The sequence below is a fragment of the Saccostrea cucullata genome, unplaced genomic scaffold, assembly GCF_032062105.1.
Source record: "Saccostrea cucullata isolate Sc308-1 unplaced genomic scaffold, CSIRO_AGI_Scuc_v1 ctg2312, whole genome shotgun sequence".
In the NCBI taxonomy this organism is placed as follows: Eukaryota; Metazoa; Mollusca; class Bivalvia; order Ostreida; family Ostreidae; genus Saccostrea; species Saccostrea cuccullata.
The window spans coordinates 358,969-382,324 of record NW_026929545.1 but is presented as its reverse complement, the minus strand read 5'-3'; the positions used below and the strand labels follow the sequence as shown (position 1 = coordinate 382,324).

At 32.5% G+C, this 23,356-nt stretch overlaps 2 protein-coding genes across 2 annotated transcripts; one reads left to right on the top strand and one right to left on the bottom strand.

Moving 5' to 3' along the window:
- On the top strand, positions 1-18,145 carry LOC134281164 (protein Smaug homolog 1-like). Its single transcript, XM_062763638.1, has 13 exons — positions 1-151; positions 4,438-4,690; positions 5,061-5,660; positions 6,448-6,741; positions 6,940-7,049; positions 7,187-7,273; positions 7,432-7,630; positions 7,938-8,026; positions 9,730-9,827; positions 13,341-13,530; positions 13,832-13,907; positions 14,192-14,287; positions 14,570-18,145. The coding sequence occupies exons 2-13, from the start codon at positions 4,486-4,488 to the stop codon at positions 14,596-14,598; spliced, it is 2,073 nt and encodes a 690-aa protein (XP_062619622.1). The 5' UTR covers positions 1-151; positions 4,438-4,485; the 3' UTR covers positions 14,599-18,145.
- Positions 18,146-19,453: 1,308 nt separating this feature from the next.
- Positions 19,454-23,317, bottom strand: LOC134281162 (mitochondrial 2-oxodicarboxylate carrier-like). Its single transcript, XM_062763636.1, has 8 exons — positions 23,163-23,317; positions 22,672-22,804; positions 21,719-21,848; positions 21,332-21,439; positions 20,742-20,906; positions 20,459-20,640; positions 19,953-20,005; positions 19,454-19,775 (listed from the first exon to the last, which is right to left on the bottom strand). Exons 1-8 carry the CDS (start codon positions 23,248-23,250, stop codon positions 19,714-19,716), a joined length of 921 nt encoding a protein of 306 aa, XP_062619620.1. The 5' UTR covers positions 23,251-23,317; the 3' UTR covers positions 19,454-19,713.
- Between the last annotated feature and the right edge of the window lie 39 nt (positions 23,318-23,356).

The following is a 23,356-nucleotide window of genomic DNA, read 5'->3' as shown; positions in this document are numbered from 1 at the left end:
TTGTTTTGACTCATTTGCCGCCATTTGTAAACTCTACTGTCGTGACGTCACGCTGTATTAGTATCCCTTTCAACATGTGGTACGAAAATAGAACAGTATTTCCCGAAAGAATGCAGGAATTTGTCGTGTTTCAGTGCGGAGAGTAGCAGATGTAAGTCTTACGTTTTTCTTACTCTGAATCTAAACTAATATTTGGGTAGAAACGGTAAAAAATATGTGTCATAGTTTGAGGTTCTTCTTTGTACAGTCAAACCGTTCCCAAAACAACTTGGCTGTTGACTAGATACATGTATATTTTTTATTGTTTTGGGTTTTTTAAAGCTAACTTTATTGTATTTGAACGATTTTGTCGTTTAATGGTTTATTTAAAAACTTGTGTCAACGGACTTTTTGATTTCTGCATTATTGTGTTGTCAAGATAAAAGCACAAATTTCGGGTTTTAGACACACCCTAAACCCCCCATCCCAAGATACTTTGACAACGTTAAAAGATCTTATATATTTTGATACAGATATATTTATATGATGTAGTCAATGTATCTGTGCCATAATACAGTAGTTGTTAATGGTTAAGTAATGTTTGAATGAAAGTCTAGACACATGTTGTTACTGTTCACATTGAACAGGTGGATGTACAAATAAAGATATACGTTTGTATATAAATAAGACTTGTCTGTCATTTTCAATATATTTGATCATACTGTCTATTAAGATTACTAAAATCATTACTGTTCTAATCACATGATTGCATAGCTGCAGAACTGTAGCTCTCTGCTTGAGAATATTCGGACAGCTAGCATTCAATATGTAAAAACCTTCGATTTAAGCCAACGATTTTTTATCGCAACTTTACTACTTTAGGTATTTATTTTGTAAAGTTGAAGCTTTCTCTGGCATTAAGAAAATTCGTATTCTTTAATTATTGATATATTTACGCCTCTTATTTTTGATACTTTATTTACCTTTTAATGGTTCGAAACAGTCCTGTATATAATGTTTCGTAACATTTCATAATTGACAGTTTAAAAGTGTTCCACTTTGACGTCAGTAATCACAAACAGTCATTTGTTAGGGTTGAAAGATAAGTAAATTATCAGGAATTGAAGTTAAATGTATGATTAATTATAAAATACCACTTTTAAAGCTAGGGAAAGTATAAAATACAAGAAAAAATACCCAACATGAGTGACAAAAAATCGTCGGTGTGAATTGAAGGTTTTTACAACAGTTTAAGCTACAGTTTTGCAGTTAATGATTGCATTGAATAAATAATTATAGTACAGTTCCATTCATGATCAGCAGATACAAGTCAATATTACTTACAACAAATGTTTTGAATGGCAGAATATCTGTGTGTATTTTACACATGAAAAAAAAAACAAAAATAACTCAAGGCATTATTTAAGAGATTCAGATTCCTACACTAGCTGGCCTTCTCAGCATTTTTGACAAAAATATGTAGGTCAGAAAATTATGTTGTCTGAATAAATTGACAATCTTTTCACAAATACATTACTTTCATGTCATCATGATTGTATTTCCTGAATTATCATACAATCTTTTAATTAGAGAGAATGATAATCTGCATCATAACTTGTGTGTGCGTGTGTCTTTTCTTTTTTTAACTGTTTACTGATGGAGTGTTTACACAAGGCCGATTAACGGCAGCAATCACAACTTCTCGAGACTGTGACAAGCAGCATCTTTGCTAGCCAAGGGTTTCTCATAATAAAAATGATATTATTTTATTCAAAATAACGGCCTGTCAATGACGTCGCCTGAAGAAAAAAATATATATTCTTTTAATTTTCCATCTAATTAAAAAATCTGAATACACCGTCGGAAAATGCGTACTCAAAAATGGTTTACACACAGTGTAAACTAATAAAATGAATTTCAGTTCATATAAATTAATTAGAAAGATAAAAACTGGGAATGAAAAACTTATCTATCTGATATTAGAAGAATCTTCAGTGATCTAAATATAGTGCAATTTAAAAAGTGAAAATACATTAATATTTTGAATGAAAATAAGTTTATTTTGATAAGTTAAATGACAACATTTTAATTATATGTGGTATTTTTTAACATTGTTACAATTTTTTTTATATAAAGACGGAACGTTTTCGTTATCGTTCGCGGCGTAGTAATACACAGTGTAATACACAGTGTGAGACAGAAAAATCTCACACTGCTGTCTCACACCGGACAAGTCAATCTAACTACTGATGCTTATGCGAGAAAAGCAGCATCTTTGCTAGCCAAGGGTTTCTGATACGCTACATGTACTATGCTACCACCATTAGGAGAGTAGCTTATCGAAAACCCATGAGGAGAGTAGCATATTGGAAACCCTTGGCTAGCGAAGATGGACAAGCAGAAAAACAACATGTTTTCTGAGCTCATCTGAAAGGTTCCAGAGGAAGTGATTGAATTTCTGATCACGTTTGTAAACCTAGGCTCTTTGGTCTTGCAAGCACAGGTGTGTGCATTTTTGCTAGCGAGGCAAAACTGGTGACAAAATTTGCTACAAATGGAAAAACTGGATTCATAACAAGTGTAGTTTTTAGTTCATCTGAGCTAAAAGCTGAAGTGAAGTTTAATCATTTGACCTGTTGTCTGTTGTCCATCCATCTGTTCATCTGTCTGTCTGACAGTGTTTGTAAACTTTGTACATTTTCAACTTCTTCTCAAGGACCAATGGGCCAATTTGAACCAAAGTCAATACAAAGCGTGCTTGGGTGAAGGAGAGTTTAATTTTTTTTTTTAAATGAGCCTCCCCCCCTTACAAGGGATATGATCGAGATACTAAAGAAAAGACATAAATATGATAGGATTATTTAAAAATCTTTTTCTCTCAAGAACCACTGAGCCAGAAAAACTGAAACTTATTTCAAATTGGAAGTATCCTTGTGTAGTGTAGAATAGTAGATTTTAATTTATTCAAATTATGACCCCTGGGGGAAGGGTTGGACCACAACAGGTGTTACAGGAGGGAATCTTTTGAGTACAATAGGGCCAAAGTTACTCATATGAGCATTGGGGCCCATGGGTCTCTTGTTTTCTAAGAGATCGACAGCTGAGCTCAATGAAAATTCAAGTAATTAGAATTAAAAGTTGAATATATTGGATATGGGGTAACCCATATCTATTCTTGTTAAGAGGATGACAATGGAGACTATAGTTTATATGTTTTGTGAAAATAGGTTTTAATAAAACAAAATAATGATTAAAATTTTCAAACTAATTTGCTTAATATTTAAAGAAGGAAAAACAACTCTCAGCCTCAGGTCTTCATGGTCTTATTAACATTTTTTGCTTTTTTCAACCACATCACTTTCTCATGAGGTCCTTGTACTCTCCAAGATAGGTCAATTTGACAACCTAGCAATTGAATAAATATAGGATCCCCCATGATTAGTGGTTGGATATGATTTTTATCCAACAAGTTTTTGTAATTTTATCCCTTTCAGGGTTGGGAATGGGTATGAACTTGCTGGAAAAAAATCATACCCAACTACAACTTGCGTTACTTTTTGAAAAAAAAAAATTTATCATGATTTATACATCACTTTGAATGCTTTACAATGTTTTAAATCAAAAATATGAATCAAACCACTATATTTTACTTCTCACTTTCACACGAAACCCATCAGGCTTGTTGTGACATCACAGAAGTGGAATATCATGAAAAAAATCGAATGTAATATGCTCAGTCAGACAGTGATTTGGAAGGGGGAAGGCACTTGTACATTGGAGTGAAAAATGACACATTAAATCAGCGACTGGTGGTGCCAAAGTTATTTCAAGTTATAATTATTTTTGACCCCCTAATATAATCTGAAGTTGAATGCCTAATCTCTAAATTTCCAGATTTTCACAGTTTTTGAGTTATTCATATTTTATAACATTCAAGCAATCAGATGCTGTTTACACATTTGAATTAAACAGTTACATCCCTATATAAATATATCTGCATAGACATTGAGATTAAGAAACACATGGTTATGTCCATGATTTTTTAAATCATAATATAATATCTTGTCTGAGTATATACAATGATAATAAGCTACTCATTTTTTTATTGTCTGTAAATACCTTAAAATTTTATGCATAATAGTCAAATCTCATGGAAAATGAAAAACCTACAAAAAAGAACCATCAGTTTTGGATAGGCAAGTTGGTTACTATGTCAGTACAATTAATCCACTACTACGGCACTGAATTACTCAAACATCACCCTTAATTACTTGTTTTAGTAGGGAAAAAATTATAACTTTATAAGTATTATAATAGAGAGTTGACTGAATGTATAAATACAATGTACAATTATGTTCTTATTTGACAACATTCTCTGCACAGGTTTCTTAATTCTACTGTATTACAGAAGTTCTTGCAATATGGAGTATGTGAAATGTGACTATGAACTTTTTGTAGAATCTTGGAAGTAAAATGGACTAGTCAAAGAAAAATTTGGTATATCCAATGATGAAATCCAATACAATGTTTCGAGACCAAGTGAATTCCTTGAACAGTTGGTTTGAGAAGTGGAATGGATGTGAGAAAACTGTGGTTGTATATGGACTTCTAAAACACTTGAGTGCCACACAGATCAAATTCCTGGCTCAGGTGTTACAACAGAAGGACTGTTCAGAAGTGGAGGGACTGGAGGCAGAGGCCAATAACCCAGGTAAGAATAGTCTACTGTGAATTTATTAGCTATATTTAATAATGGATAAAAATTTTACTCCCTATTCAGGTTGTACTGTGACATTTTGCTTTTCCTGATGACACCCAGTTGTTAAACATGTCTTGCTTTCACATCAGATAGTACATACATGTATTCATTCTTTTGGATATTTTCATTAAGGATTTTTCAAACTAAACTTTAAAGAAATTTTTAAACTCTTTGATTATTCTCCTGCAGGATGATTTGTCATGATACTGTCATTATTCTTTTTTGCAACTGCAAAGCAACCAAGATTGTTGTCCATGTTGTAAAGAAATTAACATGTACCAAGTTATTACCTGGTAGTAACATTTGTTTTGTACTTTTCCAGCATATATTCATCAACTGCGAACCGAGCCACAGGAAATTGCTGTACAAAAACTATTAGCCCACTTTCCACTGTTGAAAGTTGGCAGTGTCAAAGCCAAAACAGAGTATTTAGCTCTAATTCCTCAAATTCTGACTTACTCCAATGAAAATGGTGCTTACGTGGAGGAGAGTCGACAGTTACTGTCGTACTCCGTCATTCACCCCGCTCTTACCAGTGAGGAACACGCCCATTTCAACTGGTGGATCTCTCACCTTAATGAACGTTTTACTTCCACTTTCATTTCTAATCCCCATCAACCGTCTCATATTTCAAACCCCAAAGGGGATCATACGGACTTCACGCAGTGCTTGCCCAGGCAAGGGGTGACTGGTCGCGCCAATGGTTCTTTCTCTTACTACAGAGACTCTGCTATGGAGGAAACCTTGACACAGAACAAATTGATGTTGTCAGAAGAGAACCTGTCTAACCCGTTCCATAACCAGAATACCATGAGCTCAACCCCCAACCACCATCTTCCACTAACGGCCACCCTGTCTGCCCCGGCCACAGTCAATGTGATTAATTCATCATCTCAACATACCCATACTCAAAGCAATCAAGGTATTATTTTTGAGATGTAAACACAAATGCAAGTGTCAGACTGTTCTATTATTGCCAAGATCCATTTCAGTTGAGTTCCCTAAATTAAATTAATTTTAAATGTTTTCTTTCATTGATTTTAATGATTGAACATTGTTTCAATGAAACATATTTATAAGATGAAGAAAAGCTGTTTTCAATAAAAAGGTAAAAAATTCCCCTTTTTCAGCAAAATTCTCTGATTAAACGGAGAATATTTAAAACATCGTTCTGAAATTTTCCGTTTTTGTCTAATTGAAGTTTTACAGCTAATTTACCATCCTAGTCATTCAAACGCTTTTAAAAGAAGGAATATATTATTCAAGCTTTTATTTGATATTGATCGGTAGACATGTGCCAAGTCCATGATGTCGAAAGATATGCGATTGCATTAAAAAGAAAAGTAGATAGTAAGATGGAGCTTAATATATCACTATGAATCGGAAGAATGGAGTAACAACAAGAACAATGTTAGTAGTGAAACATGAAAAACAATTGATTTGTGAAAAAATTAAATAAAGTCCTGGTTAAATTTTTTTTGTGTGTGTCATTTAGTATTTTGCCTATATTTTTGTGGCCTTTGTATCTACAAATGACTTTCAGAAGCAATGCAGGATTTTGCTCCATTTATTTAAAAATTTTCTGTAAATTAGCTAGTATAGCTTGTTTCTGACAAAAAAAAATTGGAAGGCATATTGACTGCATTTCCATATCTGTTAATTACCTTGTATTTGTTTCTATCTAATACCCTCATGTTCTTTTTTCACAGAGAATGTTAAACCAGTGAATCAACACAATAAACTGTGTCGTAAACCTTCATTACACCCCCACGGTCTGTCCATGACTTCCAGTATAAATCACGTCAATGACTGGTTACAGAACAGTGAAAGTGAAGTGCCTTACAATCGAGGGCGGTCAAATTCGCTGACCTTTGAGCAGATGCAGGGAGGGCACCCTCCCCTCTCCCCCCAGAGCAGTATTACCTCGTCTGGGAGTAGTGATACTCACCAGGACATGGAACCTGTGAAAAACAGTTTCATAGAGGAGGGTAGTGGAATGAGAGGTACAGTATTGTCAGGTTCTGTAATATAAAGGAGAGTTGATATTTGTTTTGCATAAATTCAATCAACCATCATGAGGTTATGAAGGAAAAAAGTAAGGAAAATATACACCTTTATGCATTCTGCGATGTTTACAAATAACAATCTTCTAAAGTTTATTTTCATTATTATTTAACTCAATTTGATGTTATGATTTACAGATGTACCTACCTGGTTGAAGAGTTTAAGGCTTCATAAATATGCCTACCTGTTTCAACAGATGACATTCGAAGAGATGTTGTCAGTCTCGGAAGAATGGCTTGAAACACAAGTGAGTTTAGTTACAGTGCATGGAGTACATTTAGGTTATGGTCTAGCTTGAAAGGTTATTTTGTATATATGCATTAACATGTAGAGAATGTAACAAACTTAAGATGAAATACAAATATCAAAGCTTTTATTTTTCAGAATGTCACAAAGGGTGCTCGTCACAAAATTGTCCTGAGTCTTCGCAAATTAAGGGAAAGACAGGAACTATTAAAATCCATGGAAAAGGTAACAAATAATAATATTAAAAAAATACTCTTGTACAAATCAAATATATGTACTGAAAAGCATGGAAAAATTGTGTTTTGAATCATAAAGCCATTCAATTTATTTTTGGTTTTTTTAATTGTAGAGAAAATGACTATTTGAGTTCTTAATAATTTTAGGATATTGTTGATGGTGGATCAGTCTCTACCATTAAATCTGTGCTATCTGAAATGAAGGGTATGCTAAATACACCAATGAAGGCCTTCCCCTCAGGGGATTCCCAAGTCCCCTCATCCCCTCCCCCCTCCCCTGTGTCTGACAGTGACACCATCCCAGAGGGTGATGTGCCAGGGCAGTTCACCCGTGTCATGTGGAAAGGTATGAGTGATCAGGAATTTATTTTTTGGTGCTAAACAGTTTTGTTAAATGGTTTAAAAAATAATTTCATTAACAACTTATGAGCAATCATTTTACAGCATTAGTCTAACTAAATTTTGTATTGTAAATGATGTCATGCACTCTTATAAAGAATAGAATTGTCAAGTGCTATGTTAAAAATAAAAACTTCGTTTATTTTAAAAACATATTAAATACAATTTTTAATGAAGATATTATTAAAGATAGATGAATTAAAAGACTTTAATTTATAGCTGATGTGAATTAAATATAAATGTTGACATTTCAGCGTGTACACAGTTACTAGTAACAACACCATATGACGATGAGTGCTTTAACCTCTTTATACAAGTCATAGACAAGTGCTTAAACCATGAGGTAAAGATTATTAGATAGTCCAAAAAGTAATTTTTTGTGGTATTTCTAATTTGAAGAGATTTTTTTTAATGCCTTTGTTAATGCAGTCAGAATCGCATGTAATCTTATGTTAGCAACTACTTTTTATCAATGTCCATCTTACATACATTTGAAATAACCAGCAGTCTTGAATACTGTCCTAGCTACGGTCCATGTTACTGACACTGTTTATTGTGTCCGTTTTTAGCTCTAAGAGAAAAGAGCTTATGCGATATAATGTAAACAATTTTTCAAAATGCTACTCCTCCTACAGTTTTGATCTGATTTCAATATAACTTGGCATATAAGTAGATTACACTAAGATACATAATTCTGTGTATCGGTTTTTGATTTCGAGGAACGGTTTTGGCGTTGTTACTAAAAATAGAAATTTCTGTGAAATTCTTTCAAAATGCTACTCCTCCTACAGTTTTGGTCTGACTTCAATATAACTTGGCACACAAGTAGACTACAATAAGATACATAATTCTGTGTATCGGTTTTTGATTTCAATGAACGATGTTGGCGTTGTTACTAAAAATAGAAATTTCTGTGAAATTCTTTCAAAATGCTGCTACTCCTACAGTTTTGGTATGATTTCAATATAACTTGGCAAACAAATAGACTACACTAAGTTACATAATTCTGTGTATCGGTTTTTGATTTCGACGAACGATGTTGGCGTTGTTACTAAAAATAAAAATTTCTGTGAAATTCTTTCCAAATGCTACACCTCCTACAGTTTTGGTCTAACTTCAATATAACTTGGCACACAAGTAGACTACACTAAGATACATAATTCTGTATATCGGTTTTTGATTTCAACGAACGGTGTTGGCATTGTTACTAAAAATAGAAATTTCTGTGAAATTCTTTCAAAATGCTACTCCTACAAATTTAGTCTGATTTCAATATAACTTGGCACACAAGTAGACTACACTAAGATACATAATTCTGTATATCGGTTTTTGATTTCGACGAACGGTGTTGGCGTTGTTACCAAAAATAGAAATTTCTGTGAAATTCTTTCAAAATGCTATTCCTCCTACAGTTTTGGTATGATTTCAATATAACTTGGCACTCAAGTAGACTACACTAAGGTACATAATTCTTTATATCTGTTTTTGACTTCAATTAACATTATTACCTTGGTTAATAAAGATAGCAATTTCTGTTACTCTCAAATTTGCTACTTCAATACAGTTTTAGATTATAATATAATGTGGCTTGCAAGTAGACTACACTAAGAACATAAAGAGACTTATTCAAGGATCATTATTCTCTTTTTTGCCTGTGCAAATTTTCAATTCCCAACTGCTTAAGTACTTTCCTCTTCCTTTGCTATAAGTACAAACCAGTAGAGCTTCAGTCTCGACAGAGACTTCTGGTTGATTCTTGTAGCTAGAGTATTGATCCTTCAATATAATCACTTCTTATTTCCTCAATTACTTACCGGGTATCCTTAAATCAAATAATATCTTTACAGAGTTGTATCAATAAGTATTTTAAATACTATTGCTATTTAATACATAGTAGACAGTATGTTGAAATGCAATATACATGAACAGTGTATTTCTTCTAATTCTGATAAAAAAAACCACTATAACATAAGCATTTAAAGATTGAGCTTTCCATTAGCAACTTGGAATCAAAAGGTCCCTACTGTAATTCCATGTTATTTCCAGGCTTTCTCAGCGCGCCAGAAGAAGAGATTGGCGTCATGGAAACATGAGACCCAAAGAAACTGGCAACCAAAGTACACCATTGACAGACGGAAACCAGGGTATAGAAGCTTACACTTCCTAAAAACAGAGTTTTATAAGAATGTTATTAAAGTGATCACATCAATCAGGATTTTATTTAGGGCTATTCCAGAAAAAAATGTATGGGGGGGTTGGAAGGCACTTTTATTTTTACCCCACCACCCATACATTTTTAATTGCTTTCTCCTCCACCGCCCATCAAATTAAAAATGCTTATAATACAACCACCCATCTAAATTTAAAATACTTTTTTTTTTAAAGAATTGTGTTTTAAGTTATGTATAATAAAATTTTACGTACCGGTACTTTTTCAAGCATTTGCACTTTATGCAACTTGAAATGAGTGTTCGTTTTTGGAATGTATCCAAACAATGGACTCATTTAAAAAGAAAAAAAAATAAATATGATGGAAATCTAAATATTATGCATAAAACTTTCATTTTTTCATTACTTTGAAAATAGTTTTAATCTTTTTTGAAAAGAATTTAGAAAGATATTTTTTCTGCAAATTTTAACAGAAACAAAAGTTCTGTAAGATTTTACAATCAGCTAATTTTTTTTAGTTCAAGTCCGAAGTTCTTTAGTAAGGGTTTTTTTAGGGGGGGGGGGACTAAAGTTATGTAGTTATGTAAGGCATTGTCTATTTAGTGGGACGTGAAAAAAAAATTACGAAGTCTCAATCCCACCTAACAACCGTGCAGGCACTTGTTTCTGAAATATATTTCATAAATTCATTTGTATGTTATGGCTGGGTTAAAAATATATTCGAGGTAACACTCAACAGGTTAGGGATTGGTACATGTATTTATTGACATAATACATGCATATTAATTGTTACAAACTCTGTTATACATAAACATTATTTTACACCGTATTTGGTATAAAGTAAAATATTTGACTTGCAAACTCCATAGTCATGCTCTAAAATGTTTTATTATCAGATACGTTTTTTTTCTACTTTCGGTTTTAATCAAACGATCTCTCTGTTTCTAATATCATTTAATTTACCGATGTAATCACGTTTGAATAAATTGCTGAAATTAAACTTGAGCTGGAAGCAACAAAGAATACAAGAACACAAAGAAATTGTGTCCCAATCCTCCACTGTCATTGCACCATGTGCTTTTATAATTATCTGCCCTTGTTTCCGGTTTGTTCGATTCTACTTTCACTTTCAATGTAAACACACTTCTCAACTGTTTAGGACGTTTTTTTTTAAAAATAAATATAAATATTTACTGGCCTATACAAAATGAAAGGAAGGAAGTTCTTTGCAGTTGATTATTTGTTAGGGTAAGTGCAACCACCCATCTAAAAATATATCGGATGAGGACAATCACCCATGCAAATTTAATTGCTCCAGTCCCCATTACCCATACAAAAATATATGAAGTGCCGTCCAACCCTCCCATACATTTTTTTCTGGAATAGCCCGTAGTCAAAAATACTGTACCTAATTCTCTTTCATTTACGCATATTTGTTATAGGTCTGGAATGATACACTATTTTAAATATACATGTAGATACAGGACACAATACTTTATATTATAATTGTAATACATGTATGTTATTTGACTTAACTATATTGAAATGAACTATTTATTAATTTATTATTTAAAATAAATCTGAAAATTTAGATATGACATTTTCGTAATATTTCTGCAAGTTAATCAATATGTTTTTGTTGTCACACAGAATTGATATTTCAATGTGTTTTTAGCTCACCTGAGCTGAAAGCTCAAGTGAGCTTTTCTGATCACCCGGTGTCCGTCGTCCGTCCGTCCGTCCGTCCGTCCGTCTGTAAACTTTTCACATTTTCAACTTCTTCTCAAGAACCACTGGGCCAATTTTAACCAAACTTGGTACAAAGCATCCTTGGGTGAAGGGGAATTTAAATTGTTAAAATGAAGGGCCAAGACCCCTTCCAAGGGGAGATAATCAAGAAAATACGAAAATAGGGTGGGGTCATTAAAAAATCTTCTTCTCAAGAACCACTGGGCCAGGAAAGCTGAAATTTATGTGGAAGCATCCTGGGGTAGTGTAGATATTAAATTGTTAAAATCATGACCCCCGGGGGTAGGGCGGGGTCACAATAGGGAATCCAAGTTTTACATAGAAATATATAGAACAAATCTTTAAAAATCTTCTTCTCAAGAACCACTGGGCCAGAAAAGCTGAAACTTATGTGGAAGCATCCTTGGGTAGTGTAGATATTAAATTGTAAAAATCATGACTCCCGGGGGTAGGGCGGGGCCACAATAGGGAATCCAAGTTTAACCTAGAAATATATAGAATAAATCTTTAAAAATCTTCTTCTCAAGAACCACTAGGCCAGGAAAGCTGAAACTTATGTGGGAGCATCCTTGGGTAGTGTAGATATTAAATTTTTAAAATCATGACCCCCGGGGGTAGGGCGGGGCCACAATAGGGAATCCAAATTTTACATAGAAATATATAGAACAAATCTTTAAAAATCTTCTTCTCAAGAACCACTGGGCCAGAAAAGCTGAAACTTATGTGGAAGCATCCTTGGGTAGTGTAGATATTAAATTGTAAAAATCATGACCCCCGGGGGTAGGGCCGGGCCACAATAGGGAATCCAAGTTTAACCTAGAAATATATAGAATAAATCTTTAAAAATCTTCTTCTCAAGAACCACTGGGCCAGGAAAGCTGAAACTTATGTGGGAGCATCCTTGGGTAGTGTAGATATTAAATTGTTAAAATCATGACCCCCAGGGGTAGGGTGGGGCCACAATAGGGAATCCAAATTTTACATAGAAATATATAGAACAAATCTTTTAAAAATCTTCTTTTCAAGAACCACTGGGCCAGGAAAGCTGAAACTTAAGTGGAAGCATCCTTGGGTAGTGTAGATATTAAATTGTTAAAATCATGACCCCCGGGAGTAGGGCGGGGCCACAAAAGGGAATCCAAGTTTTACATAGAAATATATAGGAAAAATCTTGGAAAATCTTCTTCTCAAGAACCACTGGGCCAGGAAAGCTGAAACTTATGTGGAAGCATCCTTGGGTAGTGTAGATATTAAATTGTAAAAATCATGACCCCCGGGGGTAGGGCGGGGCCACAATAGGGAATCCAAGTTTTACATAGAGTTTATTGAACAAATCTTTTAAAATCTTCTTTTCAAGAACCACTAGGCCAGGAAAGCTGAAACTTATGTGGAAGCATCCTTGAGTAGTGTAGATTTTTAAATTGTTAAAATCATGACCCTCGGGCGTAGGGCGGGGCCACAATGGGGAATCAATGGGGAATCCAAGTTTTACATAGAAATATATATAGAACAAATCTTTTAAAAAGATCTGCATCACCCAAGTTACTCAGGTGAGCGATGTGGCCCATGGGCCTCTTGTTGTTCTTTTCCGAATTAGGCTTCTTTTAAATTGAGTCTTTTAAGTTTGTTTAATGTGTTGCAGTTAAAGTGAACAAAAAATTCCGAAATTCAAATTCTGTTTTAATCCATTTAGAAAATAAATGAAAAATGCTTCACTAAATTTACACATGTACTTTCAGATTTGGAGGAAAACCATTTTGGAATAATACCATTGGGATGCAAAGACCATTAAGGTTACAGAGATCAGGCCCTCAGTGGAGTTTTGGAACCAAGAGGTCTATTGTGGGGGGCACAAGTAGTGGGCATGCCCCCTTGACAAGAAACAGTTCCCTCAACCCAGCTATCTTCTCACGTCCAGGGCCTCTAGAGGTATTTGAATAGAAAATCCAATTATAAACAAATTTCAGTTCATGTTTCGCTTATTTAAGAAATGAGAGAGGGTGCATAAACCACTCATGAGTCCAGGTTTCTCAAAATGTTTTAGTCTATGAATTTTAAATTATAAAAACTTAGAATTTGTTTGCAGACTTTTTGAAAGAATAACAAACCACTCATGAGTCCAGGTTTCTCAAAATGTTTTAGTCTATGAATATTAAATTATAAAAACTTAGAATTTGTTTGCAGACTTTTGAAAGAATAACAAACTTTAAATTGCTTGGTTTTGTTTTAGACTCAGAAGCCCCCGGTGACCAGGACTCACTCTGCCCCCTTGAGATCTCAACATCATTTTGGTCTCAATTTTACAGGTGGGTAGGACATGTTAATTAAGGACATACAGTTCTATAAAGTATTAACTGTAATATAGCTCTTCATTCAGCATTCTCTTTGTGTGTAATTTTTTTTCAGTATATGTTTTTTGGGGTTTTTTTTAACTTGAATTAAATCATTATATCATTTAATCTTTCATATCCATTAACCAGTAATGATTTCATAATTTTATTTACATAAAATAGATTTTTGTTGGATAAAGATTTGAAAGTAGACACATCTGCTACCTGTTATGTAACTTATCGTTATACACTTGTTACAGGTTGTGACCAGCTAGCAGGGGATAACCTGGAGAACTATGCTCAGTTAGATTCCCTGTGTCTCAGTGTCACTGAGCACGCCTTAGGAAGTAGTCTAGGTGAGTGGAAGAACTGCAGGCAAAATTTATTGAATGTAATTTATGATATTGAAAATGAAAATTGATTCAGTGAAGAAAGAAATGAAAAACAAGAAAAAAACTGACTTGCACTTCACCACTGTCTCAGAAATTTAGAGAATTTCAAGGCAGCAAGTTTTCAAATAAACAATGCCGAGAGCAATTTTTGATACCTTAATTGAAAAGAAAAACATTGAGTATTTGATGGCAACTGTGTATTACAAAAAATCCAAGATTTTATATTTGGAAGTTTTCTTTTGACAGAGACAAATGAGAAAGGGACAACATACTAGGAAAAGATGCTGAGTTTGTTACATGCTGCTGCACAGATTTGTTTAAACTGTCTCATGTGATGAGGCTGTGAAATATTCATCTCGAATAAATATACATGTGTTGATTTCTCTGGATGTAAATTTCATTAACAATTTATAGTGCTTTTTTTCTGCACTGTAAGTCGGTATTTATTGGTGTTCTCTACCAGAAGTATTATTTATTGACAGGTCCTATATATGAGTGTGTTCCACAATGTTGCCATGCCTTACCCTATGTACACGTCTGTTGCCACGATGTACATGTGTCTAAAATTGTACAATAACAACATTTTTCCTTACTTAAAATTTGTATTAATAAACTATTTCAAAAGGTTTGAAAAACCATTCAAAGTAAATCTAATTTTTTAACACATTTATAGCATCATCCATGTTTAAAGGATGGACACCAAAATTTTTTGTGCATGTTTTTTTCATTTGATAGAAATGCATGTTGAAAAGGGGTGTTAAATATTGTGTTTATAGCAGCATTGATCTGTGCAAAATGCGCTATTGTCTACCAAGTGTTCTGATGATGCAAATTGTTTTTAAATTTTGAAATCCAAAAAAGAAATTGATAGTAGTTTATCACTAGTTAATATTAATTTGTTCAAATATAGATTTTTAGAGTCATTAAATGTTAACGTTTATATGGTATTAATTGGACTTAAAAATATTGATGTTAAAGTGAATTTGTTTAAGTGTGTTATTGTATCTAAACAAAGTCTACTGTATTAATACAGGTATATTTTGATAAATCTTCTAGTTTTTTTGGAGGAAAAATACTATTTGAAGAAATTAATATTTATAATATCAGGGTAAAAAAAAAAAAAAGAAAATTATTTCGTTTTACTTATCATCAAATTAAGTATGCACCTTTTTTGGTGGCAGATGGGACCAATATTTCTGTACATTATATGAATACAAATATGAGGACATTGAATGTTAAAATTTTAATTGCGATTAATAATGACAGAAGCATCAGTAGGAAAATTATATTTTTTCTTGGAAAATTAGAAAGTAAACACATGAATGGATACAGAAAAATATTGTTCAAAATATTCATAACCTGTTCACTATACATATAAAAAGATAATTTTTACAGAGTTGCACACCCTCTGTTGTGTGTTCATATGTTACAAGAGTCCATATAAATTGCTGCTGGTACAGTGATTATATACATGTATGTATAAATATATTTAAATGTATTTGCATGCTTTGTTTATGCATGTATAAATTAATGTAGTGGTCACCAATTGCTCTTATCCATTACTACATGTAAGGTATCTTGAGCAAAAGAACAATGTTTATTAATATTATTTACTCTAGGATAGTATGTAAAATTCATAAAATTGAGTAATGTCATTATTCAATAAGGAAATCAAGAGTATTGTTTAATTTATATAGAGAGAGTGTATTGCGATAAATAATGTAGTTTAATACTATTTTTTTTGTAAAGGGGAGGGAAACAAGTGGGCAGAAGTGCTACCTCTTTTTTTTGAATGACAGATTCAGGAGGTAGAGAGGAGGGTTGATTTTTTCCCACAAATAATTTTAAAGATATGCAACTTAAAGAAGGGATTATGAAAATTATCTCGTATAATATTTTTTTATGAATAAGAGTAATTGGTGGTCTTGATTTATGGAATATATTTTATGAAGTATAGCATATGGTAAGATTTTTTACTACACTAGTCAGAGTTTACCATCATACCATAACCATGTACCTGAGTACAGGTAAATCAAACCATCTGAGTAACGACCTGAGGTTGTAAATTATTCACCTTCCTGATACTCAATCCAAACTCAAGTTTTATTGACTGCTAATTAGATTTCAATAAATAAAAATCCTTGTAAGGGCTTTCTTCTAGATCTTAATATTCTGAAATAAATACATGTATTCATATCCATTATTATATTGTTATGTGTACATGCACCTAGAATCTAAACCATTTGTAAGTATTACTTAACTATGGTTTAATGTTCTGCAATAGCTTTGGTAATTCAACATTGCATATACTGATGAAATCAAAACAAGATTGTAAATGTTTTTCATTAATGCTAGTACATGTATTGATTGAAGAAACTGTTGAAAAGATTCTGGTATATTAACTGTTACTATGTAACACCGAGGGAAATTAAACTATGAATGCTTGTTTGTAAGAACCTTTTTTATGAAACCTCAGATATGTGATAATTTAGCCTTAGAATCTCATCTTTCTCAATTTTTTTTCTATGAAAAGAAAAAAAGGTTTTGATTGATTTTTGTACAGTTCATTTCAATCATTTGTACTAAAAATTTTTCACTAAATTCAAATATTGTATTTTGTAATTTTGTATGTGTCAAATGAAAAGAAAAAATATGATTATTCCAGAGGAAAAAACAAAAATATTCAGAAACAACTATTGATTGTGTAATACAAGTTAGATTATGTCACATTGGTCTTGTAGACTAGTGTTTCTCATTTGCTTGTCTATTTGCATATGAAACCTCAGAATTTTTTCAATACAAGGCAATTTTAAGAGGTGATATTGCATTAAACCGGTTATTTATATACTGTTGATTTTTTTTCTCAAATCGAAATTTTAGCATCTAAAGTTTGTGACAAAAAATATATAATGGAGTCATCATGTCTGTTGTGATTTTACTGATACTGCTGGACATGTGAACTTTCAGTTGCTGTCACCTTTATTTCATATACATGTATATGTATAACATCATGAAAAAGTTAATTGATTGCACAATCATTCATGTTTATGTTAGTTACAACCGATTCTGTAGTACCGGTATATTGATTTGTCCATAATGCCAAATTTAACAGCAGTTTCTTAGTACATGAAGTGTTTAGCCTGGCTGTAACACATTATTCTACAAGTAAACTTAAAAAGACTCACATTTTCTACACAGGGTAATGTGGAATTTTAGGAAAACATAATTTTTATTTTAAAAAAAACAATTTGCAGTGCCATTAAATTTTGTAAGTCTTGTACTTTTCTTTTTAACCAGCACGTCAAGTGAACGTTGCATGTTTGTTGGAGTACTGTTATTGAAGTTCACTCTTTGTTATCAACCCACCTTCTTTGTTTTAAGCGTGCCATTAGATGCATACTGGAAATCACTTGATTTAATAGATTTTGAAAACTATTGATTTGTAAATTATGACTTTTTCATTTATAGTTTATTACAGTTGGGAAAATGACTGGAGTAAAATAACAATTGAACAAAAATGAATTTTGGTCAAGAAAGTGTAAAGCAATTTAATTTTTGAATTTACTTTCTACAAGAATAAAGTGTGTAAGTTGTTATGTACAATTTTAATTGTTGAATGTCACTGACATGTAATTTCTGTTATTGAAGTTGTGAGTTCAGATGTTTCTTTTTTTATGTTTTCAGTGTTAGAATGTTTATGGTTAATTGATTAGTAATTGATGGTATGCAATGTTTTGAATTAGTGTTCTTGTTGCTTTATAAACAATTTTGTCACATTTTCAAAGAAAATCAAATAAAGTGGTTGTAATATGCCATCTGGAATTCTTTGTTTGAGATTTTTTTTAAGTATCCAATCAACTTTTTATAGAGGGGTATATTGCTTAATGCTGCTGTGTGTCTGACGGTCCACCACCAGTTTCCGTTCATCTTCTTCACAGAGGTTGCATATATTGAAATGAAAGTTTGTATACAGATTTATCATAAGAGTATCTAGGTAAAGTTCTGTGTTGGGTGTGATCGAATCTTTTTTGACACAGTCATGCCCCTTGGACTTAGAAAAATTCCAATTATTTGCAGTTTCCATTCATTTTCTTAGCAGAGATTGCACATATTAACCATAATAGCAGGAAACACAATCATCTGCTGCCCTGAAGCCTCATCACCAATAAGTTGTTTCGATCAACAAAGGTTAAATTGTCACTTTTTAAATGAAAGTTTCGACTAATGATTCTGCTCATCGTCAGAACACATAGGTTTTCTCTCCTTTTCACTATACATTCAGTGTTGAATGTTGTGTAACAGAGAGAAAACCTGTGGGTTCCAAAGACAATGTTGCATGTTTTTTATGTTATTTGTCGAAATGAAATTGGAAAAAAAGGAATAATTTATTTGGATTTACACTTGGATTTATTAAATATCATTAAGATGTAATACAAGTACATGTACATAATTTATGTAAAGGGTGTTAAGAAAGTTCGTTCCACATTTTTCTTTTATTTTCGACAAGGAATACGATGAGAAGATATTTAAAATTTGTGATATTTCATGTATACGGAGTCCATTCTTGCTAGTGATAAGGTTTTTACTGTCTTTTGTTGAATTAAAACAGGGAGGGCAGGTATTAAAACAGATAATGTCTGTTAAGAAAAGTTAGGGATGAAGCATATTTGTGACATATATTAAGAGAACAGGTCAAAACATCCATTTAAATATTATGCAAAAATTATCAAATCTGTGAAAAATTTCAAAATGACAAACGTTTTCTTTTGAAAAGTGGTCTATTGTTCTTATACCTACGCTCATCAGCTTGTCTGATGCAAGATAAGCTATAAATAAACAAAAGTAAGTTTTCCTTTATTTTCACTCAAAATGACCAGCATTTCTATCATTTGGGTGTTTTAAAGATGTTATATATACATGTACATGTATTTCCATATGGAAGAAAAATCCTGTAATTTCCTGCTAGAAATGAATTGCTATAAATCTAAAGCACACTCTTGTAATTTTATATGACTTGAAAATTCATCTCTTTAGTTCAGCACTACTTTGAAATTTTTGAACATATACCATCATGGAACGAACTTTCTTAACACCCCTTACATTCAAAAAAAAAAAAATATTCTCTTTATAGTGTGTACATGTGTGAATACAAAATAATTATATTCTAATTTATTTAAATAATAAGAAAAAAGAACTTGTCTCTTTGGAATTTTACTTGCAATAACCTTTTACTTTGCTTTATATGTACAAAAATATGTAAAGCTCTTCTTTTCTGAAAAGCAAGAGAGTATAAAAAACTTATTTGTCAGATTCTAAAAGATCTTTGGCACTGATTAATTGTAGAAAAAAGTTCACTGAGAAAGAAAACTTAGGTGTAAATTATTATTTTATCACAGATTCTCCTTCATCCACTTAAAGGCATATTCATTGACCAGTAACATAATGGCACCTCCTGTAAATAAAACAAAGATTATAGCTCTGACAGGGAAAGGGCTAGGATTAGGCTGTGAGGAAACAAGAAAGGCTCTGAATTTTTTTTATATAAACTTAAATGATTAAGACAATTTCTTTCTTTTTTTTTTTATTTTCAAAATGTTGTATTAAAGTCATTAAATAATCTCATTCATACCTGGTCCTAATCTCAGGATTTTTGGTAAAAGACCCTTATATAAAGCTAGATACCTGAAAAAAAGAGAAGAACAAGTGGTTATGAAAAACAATGCCAAATATTTGACAAAGATTTTGTTTTATCCTTGACCTGATATTTTTATCTACATGTATTAGGTTTGTTATACTGTATTGACAGTCCACAAAATATGTTAGGTTATTTATGCAAGTCTATGGAAGACAAGATAAAGCCTTGTTCTGTTGATGGCCTTGTCCAAAGAAATATTGGAGGCAAGCACCTGATGTCTGTTATCCAATAACAGAGCATCATTCTAGTACATGGAAAAAAAAAAACTTCTTACCCTGACCTTCCCGTTTAGCCTTAGAGGCCATATTGTTTTAGGGTTTCTTCACGGACCTCCTCTGCTTTTGATCTAATATGTTTTTTCACATTCACAGCATTTACTTTCAGTAAACGTAAACTGAATTGCTTACTCTAAGACTCAACTCATAAAAGTGATTTCTTACCCCTCTTCTCTATAAACTGTAGCTATAGTTGCAAAACATGTCCTGTACTTAATCTCTCCAGGCACAGGTTGTGGTCCCTGAATCCGGCTTTTAGCCACATCAAATGGAATGTTAATACATGAAGCAAGTGTCCCTGATACAAAACCTATCAACAGTTTTCTTCCTATTTCCAGGCTATGTGTCTAAAACATGGAAAATACAGCAAATTTTGATAAATGGAAAAGAAAACCTTTTTTTTTAATTTGTCAACAAAGAAATAAAGAAATATGTTTCATATTTCTACCTCTGCCTGGGGTATTAAATCTCGAACATTGTGATAAAATCCAAAGTAGAACATATTGAACACGCCATGTCGACCCAGGGTGGCTGGTAGGCCCTTGTTTAACCCTCGACGTCCAAAGCCATCAGTCTTTATTATCTCCCTTGCAGTAGCAAGTGTGCTTCCTGTCTAAATTAAACAAAATGCCCTAAGAACAAACTTTTGCAAATTATATCACTTGAATCATGAATTTTTTTTCTATTCTAAAGAATCTTATTTCTCATAATTTTTTCCAGACAAAACTATGCAACTGAACAAAGAAATATCATGTTACCCAAGTTGTAATGCCCAATTTGATAACATGTACATTCAAATTAACATTTATAATGATTCCATGCCTTACAAATATACAGATTAAATTTTACAATTTTGCATAAAACAAAGCATTAATATATTTCTATGGTGGGGACACATAAATATATAAAATAAAATCTTGTAGTTGATAAATGGTTCGGGTAGTGGTATTTTAAAGAAGAATTAATTGCAATACCCCTGGGTAATTTGCTTTAAAAAAAAATTATATGAGGGGTACAAAAATCTTATATTTAACTTACCTCCTTAAAAGCATGTCTATCAGTTTGTAATTTAACCTTCACAACTTCAAATGGATTTATAATGACTCCCTCAGTAAGTCCAGAACATAACCCTGCCAAAAAAAGAATCTACAAAGGAAAAGAGATAAACATCGAGTGGAATTCAAAATGATGCTTTGAATAATTTACTTATTAAAAAAAATAGTCTTTAAATTTTTGTTTCTTTGTGTACCTATATACAGTATGAACAATGCTTGCAAAGGGAAAATACTCTTGCATAAAAATATATTGTACTTAATATATATGCCATCAAATTCCAACATTGGGTTTATTGTCAAATGAAAATACCTTTGACATACTTGTATTTCTTTAAAAATATTTTTACAAAATGATTACAATATTACTCACAGAGGAATCAGGTAAAGCCTTAACAGAAGAAAACATGTCTTTATATCTCTCAAAAGTAAAGAATTTTACAGCCCTCTTAGGAGTTTCTGCCATCAATGGAGGTAAGATGCCTTTATAAAATGACAATGCCCTGCAGAAATAAAAATATGTAGAAATAAAATAGTCTGCTTTTCACTGTTTACCATCTTTGGTATTTAAGACATAACATTACTGAAAGCAATAACAAACTTTACATGAAGAGAAAGAAGTGTCTTGTTGTGGCCTTCATTTCCACATTTATATAAATTAACAGTAATATTTTATCATGTAACAATATTCATTTCATTCATTTCCATTCCTTTATTGACTTGATACAATCCCCAGTTTTATTGATAAAAGACACCACAGAGTCTGACAACATTATTATATTTCAATCATATCTCACTGGATGATTTTACAAAAAGATATTGATTGTAAATAACAAACCTAACTTTAAGATAAATGATGAATTCAACTTTTTTTTATCATTGACTTTAAAATTCCTTATATTTATGTGGAATAAATCATATCATCTGCACATGGGCTTTCTGATTCCAAGTCGATTTGATATGCATTTAGAACATTTCTACAATTTTTTTCTAAAATGATGGAGGCTACCATAATGCATTTCATGGAAAATGAGAACAATTTTTTCACACTGTCTGAATTATCTACATTCTTTCATTTTCCCAATCATGACAGAGAGCAGGTGTGGACAACAGGGATGCTCACTCCTCCATGGTACCTGATCCCATCCCTATTTTCAGACATCTTTCTTTGATCTTCTCACAATTGATATTGTTTGACCAGACTTTTAAGCGTGATAACTTAATTATCACTATAGTATACTCACATTTTACTGATATACAAAAAGAAAAGGAAGTTGACAAAAATACATGTTTAGCATGTTTACTCTTTATGTTTAAAATACCTACCCTTCATTTCTGTACATTTTTTTGAAGCAGTCTGCAAGTGAGGTGTAGCGGTTAGGATCATCTGGCCCTCTCTGTACCTGGAATCTTGTTTTAACAAGATCAAGTGGGTGCATTAAAGACACCTCTACAAAACCTGTTCCAAGATGAAAAAATCTCAAATCAATTATTGGATTTCTACAAAAAAATTAAATTACGAAAGTCTTGATAAATTAACATGTGTCCCAAATATTACTAGTTAAATCTACTGTCCCTCATTTTTTAAAGTCCGCCTGACCCCCACCCCACCCACCCGGGCCAAACTGGAAATCCTCTGACCCACCCCTACCATGGAAATGCTTCTAACATTTACTTCATTGAAAATTTACTTCAAAGTTTTCATTCAAAATGATATACTGAGAATTCCAAAATGAGTACACCAGGACATGAAAAAAAGATCCTTATATCATATATATATTGTATTGTCCACAATGATGACAGGGATGAACATGTACCTGCACAACCTCCTGCTGCAAACTGCATGAAGTGGAGTTTCATGAGGCTGTGGTTAGAGCCTACAGTTGGTTCTACGACTGAGGCCATATTATTTGTATTGTGACAAACTGACAACACCTTTTTCACCTATTCATGAACATTTCACCGCATTTTCTAACAATCCTGGAACATGTGGAAGGCGGTGTTCGGTTCA

Bases quoted from the DNA above. Each gene is read 5' to 3' on its own strand.
- LOC134281164 (XM_062763638.1), top strand. From the start codon at position 4,486: ATGATGAAATCCAATACAATGTTTCGAGACCAAGTGAATTCCTTGAAC. The intron at 13,531-13,831 runs GTATTTGAATAG...GTTTTGTTTTAG, and splicing joins CACGTCCAGGGCCTCTAGAG to ACTCAGAAGCCCCCGGTGAC. The intron at 14,288-14,569 runs GTGAGTGGAAGA...TTCTTTTGACAG, and splicing joins CGCCTTAGGAAGTAGTCTAG to AGACAAATGAGAAAGGGACA.
- LOC134281162 (XM_062763636.1), bottom strand. From the start codon at position 23,250: ATGGCCTCAGTCGTAGAACCAACTGTAGGCTCTAACCACAGCCTCATG. The intron at 21,849-22,671 runs GTAGGTATTTTA...TTATTTCTGCAG, and splicing joins AAAATGTACAGAAATGAAGG to GGCATTGTCATTTTATAAAG. The intron at 20,641-20,741 runs GTAGAAATATGA...TCCATGTTTTAG, and splicing joins ATTTAATACCCCAGGCAGAG to ACACATAGCCTGGAAATAGG.